This window comes from Capra hircus, chromosome 8 (assembly GCF_001704415.2).
Source record: "Capra hircus breed San Clemente chromosome 8, ASM170441v1, whole genome shotgun sequence".
Classification (NCBI taxonomy): domain Eukaryota; kingdom Metazoa; phylum Chordata; class Mammalia; order Artiodactyla; family Bovidae; genus Capra; species Capra hircus.
The window spans coordinates 59,103,992-59,112,710 of record NC_030815.1 but is presented as its reverse complement, the minus strand read 5'-3'; the positions used below and the strand labels follow the sequence as shown (position 1 = coordinate 59,112,710).

General features: G+C 47.2%; 1 protein-coding gene across 1 annotated transcript; it reads right to left on the bottom strand.

Moving 5' to 3' along the window:
- Positions 3,969-8,122, bottom strand: C8H9orf131 (chromosome 8 C9orf131 homolog). Its single transcript, XM_005683929.2, has 3 exons — positions 7,796-8,122; positions 6,749-7,409; positions 3,969-6,298 (listed from the first exon to the last, which is right to left on the bottom strand). The coding sequence occupies exons 1-3, from the start codon at positions 8,024-8,026 to the stop codon at positions 3,969-3,971; spliced, it is 3,222 nt and encodes a 1,073-aa protein (XP_005683986.2). The 5' UTR covers positions 8,027-8,122.

The window sequence follows — 8,719 nt, the reverse complement described above, 5'->3', positions numbered from 1 at the left end:
TGTTGCACCATCTCATCCCTGTGGCAGCCTAACCTCAGTGAGACCAAAGGCAAGGTCTTTTGGAGAAAAGACATTTGGTACCTCTGCATCAAGCTGTGGGAATAGAGCGGAAAATAAGATCCCACAAAATACGTGAAGGGTACTAGTAATTAATACATTACAAAAATTTGTATTAGAATGATTGCTTTGCACTCTCTTATAACACAAAGTATACCTATAGGGAAGGTGGTTGGAACTCTATAGACTCTTTAGGAAAAAACAAGAGCAGACTTATGAGAGGCCTGGTTTTGCTTCTGACACGTGTGCTCATAGCAGTGTAGCATCAAACAGGCACTTAGCTCTTCTGGGGCCTCAAGATTTCTTAGTCTGATAAAGTGATTGACGGTGCCTCATAAACTGTAGAAGGCAGTGTGAGGGACAGTTTATTGTCAACATGCACCTGCAGAATTCTGTATACTTAAACCAATGGGTGAACTGTAAAGCAAGTCCCTCTTATCCCCCACAAGTTGCTCAGGAAGAAATTGGAATGTAGTCTTATATAGCAGATCAAGTTCTATGATTAGAAGATGGGTTTCTAATCAAGAATACGACATCAAATTAGATCATAGAGGACCAACAGTTTACCACAGAGGCAAAAGCAAAGATGGAACTATATATCTAACATTTGGAGATGAATTGGGCTCTAAGATACTAATCCTACAAGTAACCTTGAGAGTCTAGTGGTTACATAATGCCCAGGAGGAACACAGGGGTTTGATCATTGCTTTGAGCTGACCAAATGTTAAGTGAAGTGAAAGTCTCTCAGTTGTGTCTGACTCTGCGACCCCATGGAATTCTCCAGGCCAGAATGCTGGAGTGGGTAGCTGTTTCCTTCTCCAGGGGATCTTAAATTGTTTGTTAATGTTTCCCAGCCCTACAAACTACTGAGGGTTTAAAAAGACTTAAGAACATAGGATGTGGATTTTTTCATAAAGCTAATTGAGAGATGCATAGACTCATTAAATGGCCCAAAGGCAAGTGGAAATTTAAAATTTGCGCTATCTTTGAGACTACGAGACTTTCTGGGGGTGGATAGGTGAGAAGGAAAGGACCTTCAGTTCTACTGTTAGCCAGCAGGTGGTGAGTTGATCTCAGTCTGTATATACAAGTTTGGGCTAAATAAAGCTTCAGAACAGAATAGTAACATTAATGAGAGGAGGCAGAAGCTGTATGTGACTTCCAACTGGCTGTTTTTGTCAACCAGATACACAGAGTGAAAAAAGCACTGGTGTGGGAGTGTGGACTTGACTTCACAGAACTCACTGTTTTTGAAGAGCTTAAAAATACAAAGCCACAAAACCAGTGCTATCAACAAGGCATAAATTGTTAGGGCAGCAAGGAAGGGGAAACCATACCAAGAAAAGGGAATCTCAGAAGCCTCTGGAGGTAGTCTAAGCTGGATGTTAAAGGAAGGTAGGAGGCTTCATGGAGTCAGAGCTTAACAAGCATTAGGTTGACTAGCAAGGAAATGAATTCTGAGAGTCCAAACCACATGAAGAACCTCAAATGCCAAGTGTGAACTTTAAAAGATGTCATGAGTCCTCTGGGGGTTTAGGCAGAAAGTAGCCATCAGATTTCCAGACAATTCACATTTCCCCCTACTTTTTTTTGTTGTGCATAATAAATTTCACCCAACAGTTTCCAATGTACAGTACAGTATTGTCACATTGTTTTATGTAGACAATTCACTAACACCCCTTCTGCCTCTGCCTGGTGTGGCTTATGGGATCTCAGTTCCTTGCTGCTGCTGCTAATTCACTTCAGTCGTGTCCGACTTTGTGCAACCCCAAGGATGGCAGCCCACCAGGCTCCGCCGTCCCTGGGATTCTCCAGGCAAGAACAGTGGTGTGGGTTGCCATTTCCTTCTCCAACGCATGAAAGTGAAGCCGTTCAGTCGTGTCCAACTCTTAAGAGACCTGCAGCCTACCAGGGTCCTCCGTCCATGGGCTTTTCCAGGCAAGAGTATGGAGTGGGGTGCCATTGCCTTCTCCACGCAGTTCCTTGACCAGGGATCAAACCTGGGCTCCCACAGTGAAAGCACTGAGGCCTATCCACAGGACCACCAGGGATTTCCTGATAAATCATTAAAAAAAAAAAACTTGGGGAATTTCCTGGTGGCCCAGTGGTTAGGACTTGGTGTGTTTACTGCTGTGGGCCTGGGTTTGATCCCTGATTGAGGAACTAAGATCTGCAACATGCCCTCCCCGCCAAAGAAACAGTGAGATGTCTTTTTTTTTGTTTTTTTTGAGGATAAAGGAAGGAATCAAGGATGGCAGGCATCTGGCTTTGTATTGTGGTGGATGTGGTACACCCCTTCAATAGGAATGCACACATTGAAAGAAAAGATTAAAGGGAGAAAGAGTAGGTTTTGGACAAGTTGAATATGCGACAGTACTAGTAAGTGGTTAGATATGCAGATCTGAAGCCTAGAGATGATTTAAAAGTGAGCCTATTTTGAAATATAGCACCTAATGGGATGGGTTGAAGAAATTTTTTTTAATGCTATTGATAAAATTGGACATCTTTTTGCAGGGCTGGGGGAATCAGATTCTCTCCATACCCTACTCAAAAGTTACATTAATAATCTAAATGTACATCTGTGGGAATTCCTTGGTGGTCCACTGGTTAGGACTGCACCCATTCCCCTGAGGAGGGCACAGGTTTGATCTCTAGTTGGGGAACTAAAATTACACATGCTGTGAGGCACAGCCATAAGTAAATAAGTAGACAAGTATACATCCATGAAAGTGCTAGAATAAAGTGATTTAGAAGCCATAAAGAAAAATGTTGGTAGATTTAAACTCTGGCATGGTAAAAATCACCTTAAAACTAGAAAATAAGCTACATAAATTGGGAGAAAATATTTGCAGCAAATATAACAGGTTGAATTAATATCTGTGATAGGCAGGATAATGCCATTCCCAAGCCCACCTGTCTCCCACCCCCAGTGTCCACATCCTAATCCTTGGCACTTATGAATGTTATGCTATATGGCCAAAGAGAAAGTTGCAAATGGAATTAAGGTTGCTAAGCAACTGACTAAGATAGGAAGAGTATCTTGGATTATCAAGATGGGCCCAATGTAATTAAAAGTACCCTTAAAAGTGGGAGAGGGAAGAAAAAATGACATGATATGAGAAGTTAACTTTGTTTTGCTAGCTTTGAAAATGGAGGAGGAGGGTCAATAGCTGAGGAATGAGGGCAGCCTCTAGAAGCTGGGAAAAACAAGGAATGAACCCTACCCAGTGCCCGCAGAAAGAAATATGGCCCTACCAACCTCTTGATTTTAGCCCTGTGAGACATATATCAGACTTAACAAAGTTTGTGTTGTGGTAATTTGTTATGGCAGCAGTAGAAAAATCACAGTATTACAAACTGCAATCAAAAAATGGATATAAGATATGATAGCAATCCAGATGACCACTAAACAGGAAAAGGGACTAAACTTTTGTGATCTTGGGATGCATGAGCTAAACCTGAGAAAGAGAGCAGAGGGCTGACAAGAACTGGCTAGAAAGATAGATTTGTGGATCAAGTAAAGAAGGCAATCATGCCCAGGACCAATAACAGCTGCCTAGCCTCAATTGTGCTCTTGTGTATATTTTTCTTCTGTTGACTTCCTGCAGAGTTTTTCTCAAGGGCAGCACTGGTCTGTGCTTTCCTGACCTTAACAGTCTCACCCTGTAGAGGACTCCAGGTTGATCATATGTGAATAGCTAGAAAACAAAGTTAAGCCTATAGAATCCCAAGCTCTCTACTTGTGGGACCCTGATCCTGAAGATATAACAACTGCAGCAGCATAGGGAACTGACATTCCCAGTACCCAAGACTCCAAAAAAAGACCTGAGTGGGATTTTTCTAGTTCAGCTAGTTTATTAGGATTTCCTTTGTCTCCCCGCCCCCCAACTGGTTTGGCTTCATTTCTTGGGTTACTTATATTGGGTTCCAGTACTACCAGGCTTTCCTCTGCTGATGGGTTTGGTGGGCATGGATCCATGGGTACCCAGAAACTTGGATAATATCCTTTGGAGACTGCTGATAAGGGGAGCAGGAGGTAAGGAGGAAAGATGCTTACGTGCCCAAGGGCAGGGCTTACAGTGCCTAGGGGCCAGAATGTGAGGAGTTCCCAGCCTTGCCCCTCTCTGACCTTGGGAACTTACATACTTGGAGTGAGGCTGGGGGGAGAAAGCAGTGTGTGGAGAGCACTGGTTGCTGTGCTGAGATCGTGAAAGTCTGCCAACAGGGTTCTCTGCTAATCTTCTGGCCTGAGCTGGGTGGCTTTCCTCTGTAACTGTGGATGACCCCAAACTTGCATCTGCTTCTCCATAGTCTCCTTCTTTGGGTTTCCTGGGGCTGGCTCTATTTTTGGCTGAAGGTAAGGCTGAAGCTTTGTCTTCTCTCTTGCCTGAGGCTGGAACCGCAGGGTTCGAGGGCTCTTCCTGGCCCAGGCAGTTCTCACCAGCCTCCATGTGAACACATGACTCTTGGGGTGAGATCTGGTACACTGTCTTTGCTTTCTTTCTTTGCTCTTTCCGAGACCCTTGTTCTGCCCTGCCAGACTTTAGTGTCTGAGGTTGGAAAGAGAAGTGGGAGTGATAACAGTAGGGGACCTGGATAGGCTGAGTTACTGTGCTCTGACCTTTGGGGGGATGACAGCTTGAAGAGTGGGGCCACAGACTTGGGGGATGAGTCTGCTGTGGTGGGCAAGAAGAGAGTTTCCGGGTGGCTTGAGTTGTGGAGCTCAGGGTAAGGGAGCTGCTAAATGATTGACTTGGAGATCTGGAAGCAGTGCTCTGCTGTAGTTTCTCCAGCCTGAGTTTCAACTCCGTACTCCAGTGCCAGGCCTGGATCCCAGAGCAGGTGGGTACCTTTGGGATAGCCTTACCCCGGGAGGAGGGGGTCTCTGCGTTGGCCCTTGTTAACAGCCCTCCCTTGGGTAGGCCAGGTTGGTTGGACTCAATCTTCAGAGCGTGAGCTTGGGCAGCAGGCCAGGGTATTGGCTGTAGGGGATACACTGCTGGAGGATTGGGGTCCTGGAGGATCCCTCTGAGATATTGCATATTCCTTCTCACAAACTCAAGATCAATGTGTGGATCTGGTAGAAGAGCAGAGAACCTGGGAGTTGCGGCTAGGAGTTCAGTGGTCCTGCAGTTCTGTGTATGTTTCACTGTTTCCTCCTCAGGCTTATAGTCACATTTGTCTCCAATAGGCTCACTCGTGTGAGACTTGGACATAGAGTTTGGGAGTGGGCTGGGGCTCCACACTGGGTACGCAGGAACCCAACAGATTTCTTTCTGCTCCACGTCCCCCCAAATAGGCTTAGAGTCAGGCTGGACTCCCAAGGAGTTGGCTCCATGTGGGTCTTGGGGTAAGCTGCAGTCTGGGAGCTCTGAGGTCCGGGAGTCCTTTCTCCCTCCTAGGTCCCCACATCTAGCTTCAGATTCAAACGGGACCCCCATAGCTCTGAGGGAATCCAGTACAAGAACTGGGGGTGTGCTGAAGGCCAGAGATGGGGATTCAGAAGCCCAGGAATTCCTGGAATGATCAGTGCCCTTCCATGCAGTTTCTGACTCAGTGAGGCCTCCCACAGGACTGATTCTGTGGTGTTCTAGAACAGGAGCAAGAGATAGGCTGTGGCCAGGGGCTGGGGACTCTGAAGTCCAGAGATTGTCTCTCTGCCTAATGGCCCTCCTCAAAGCATTGGAGTCAGACAAGACTGCCTGGACATCTGTGCCTATGGACTCCAGAGAAGCTGAGGGGAAGCTAGGAGGTGAAACTGGGTCTGCAGAGACCCAGAGATTTTCTTTACTCTCCATGCCCTTCCTTGGAGTCTCAGATTCTGATGGAACACAAGTAGATCTGGTTCCATGGAGTCCTGGGTTGAGGTCAAAGGCTGGAGGCTCCAAGGCCCAAGGTTTTGTTGAATTTTCTCTGTATCTCCACTGGGGCTCATATCCAGATGACTCTCCCAGGAGTCTGCCTCCCAGGAGTTCTGGCAGGGGATGTGGGGAAGGGCAGAAGGCTGACACTGGAGACCCAGAGGCCATAGGGTTCACTCTGTGTCCCAAGGATCCCCGGAAATCCTTGGTTGCAGAAGGTCCTCCTTCAGGGTTGATTTCCTGGGCGTCTGACAGAGGGTCTGGGGGCTGGCAGAGGGCTGGCAATGGGGGCTGAAAGGCTTGAGTACTCTCTTTATGTCCTGTGCTTCCCCACTGAGTCTTATCTGCAGGTGGAACTCCCAGGGTGCTAGTTCCTTGAGGCTCTATCAAGGGGGCTACAGATTGGCAAGGGACCAAGACTGCAGGCTCAGGGATCTGAGGCTTCTCTCTTTGCCTCATGGTTTCCCAGAGGGCCTCAGATCCGGAAGGACCTCCAAGAGGGCTGACTCCCTGGCATTCTGGCAGAGAAGCTTGGGTTAGGCTGGTAGCTGCCATTGCTGGCTCAGGAATTTTGGGGTCCTCCTTTTGCCCCATGGTCTGCCATGGGGTCTCAGACCTAGTTAGGGCTCCCAGGAGACTAGAGGGATTCTCTGCTAGGGAGACAGAGAGTGAGTCTGGAAAGTGTTGTTGGAGGCTAGGATCCCATGGCACCTTCCACCAGACCTCAGATGAATTGAAGAGCTTGGAGGGTCTGGTTCTTTGAAAGTTAGGCTGTTGGTGCAGAGCTTGATCCCTGGAGACCCAAGGGATCTCTCTCGGCTGTGTAAGCCACTGTGTATTTGCCTCAGTGCCAGATAGGACTGTCTTATGGTCCATGGAAAAGGGGTTAGGATGAAGTGGAAGTGATGGGACAGGAGGGGAAGATGGAGAGGGAAGTTGCTGAGGATCAGAGGCCATCCTTTCCAGATCCTCTGTAGTATGGGCTTCCTGGGTGGGAAGCGGGGTTGGGAAGCCGTACCGGGGAAGCAGCAATACTGGGGATCTAGGCGGGAAGGGAAGCTTGTTAAAGAAGACAGAGGTACTAACAGACAGCTTCAAGGGAGAGAGGCCACCTGAGCTCAGGAAGGTGGCCTCCAAGGACTCACTGTGCAGAGAGGGCAGACCCCAGAAGAACTGGCTTTTTCTCTCCTGTGAGCAGCTCCCTGATGTTGTGTGCCTCACAGGCAGGTTGGTCAAGATCTGAAAGGTGGGGAAGGATCGAGGAGGGTTTGGGGTCTGCATGAGTCCTTGCTCTAGTGTGCCTGCGGCCTTGTGGAGGCCTTCAGAATTATAAAATGGCTGAGATGGGGCTGTAGTGACTTGCTCTCCAATAGGAGCTTCTTTAAGAAGAGAACGTGTCTTCAGTGGATCCAGAAATGCCTCCTCTTCCTCCTCTGACTTCTGCTTCCACAGGCGATCAAGGAAAGCCACATGGTACAGAAGTGGTAGGCCCTGGGGAGAGGAGAAAGATACAGTCAAGCCTGAAGGCTTTCCAGAGACACAGAGTGTATCATGAAGCCCTCAGTCTCTGGTCCACACCCAGAGTGGACAGTCACTCACTAGGGCCCACGTCTGGGGACAAGAGTCCCTTACCCATCTGGTGTTAATGGCCATTACCCAGCCACATTTGGAGACCAGTATTCCCTTACATAACTCAACATCTAGGGTCAGTGAGCATTTACCTGGCTTCAAATATCGTGTTAATGGTAAAACTCACCCGGCCTCACACTTAAGGCTTATATGGTCACCTCTTTGGGCCCACACTGATGTCAATGACTCCTCCCTTGAACTCACATGTGGTGAATTGTTTAACCCAGCTGCACTGCTGTGTCACTCACCTTGCCTCGCATCTTGTCCCCAGAGTACCAGGGCTGAAGCTGCCGCCATCTCCCAAGCTGCCACCACCTCTGGATCTGCCAAACCATGAACAAAAACAGTATTATCAGATTCCCTGGACTCTGGAGGCAGCTGCTGCCACAGTGTCTGCAGGCTAGGGCATAGGTCAGCTGGTTCCAGAGAAGCCCTACAACTCCCTCAGACCCACACAGGTCCTCTGGCAACCATTCCATTTTCCTCAGCCTAGTGGCAGTTTACCCTGAGGTCATCACTGCATCACAGAACAAAGAACTCCCATCCCCCCACATACCTAACAACAGTCTGTCTGAATTTAGGGCCAAAAAATTGCCCCCACCAGACAACTCATACTTCATTCAGTGAAACCTGAGTGATCCCCTTTTGTCTTGATTCCTAAGATCAGAATTACCTTCAGGCATTGTGGTTGAGGACAGGGATTCTAGCATCAAGCTGCCTTATTCAAATCCTAGCTCTGCCACTTCTTACCTGTGAAGTCTCAAAAGACTCAATCTTTCAGCGCCTCAATTCTCTCACCTGTAAAATGGGGATAATATTATTACTTAGCACATAGAGTTGTTTTGAAGATTAAATAAAGAAAATATTTATATGCTTAGAGTAGTACATAGTATATGCTGTGTTAAAATTTTCTTTTGTTGCCATAAATGATCAATAACCAATCTAAAGTAAAATTAGAATAGAGAACAGTTTTATTTGAGTCAAGCTGAAGACTGTAACCCGGGAGACAGACTCTCATAGCTCTGAGGAACTGCTCCCATGAAGCCTGGTTTCCAGCACAGCTTTATATCTTGTCAGAATAAAGGACATCAAACATAACACGGGTACATTTCTTCCATGTTTCAAAAAAAGACAGATTAGTTGGTACACAGGAAGTCAGTATGGCCTTGGTA

Excerpts from the sequence above, each read along its gene's own strand:
- C8H9orf131 (XM_005683929.2), bottom strand. The coding sequence starts at position 8,026 with ATGGAATGGTTGCCAGAGGACCTGTGTGGGTCTGAGGGAGTTGTAGGG. Across the intron at positions 7,410-7,795 it reads GGGACAAGATGCGAGGCAAG|GGCCTACCACTTCTGTACCA; the intron begins GTGAGTGACACA and ends TCCTCTCCCCAG. Across the intron at positions 6,299-6,748 it reads CACTGAGGCAAATACACAGT|CTCAAGGAACTAGCACCCTG; the intron begins GGCTTACACAGC and ends CCTTGATAGAGC.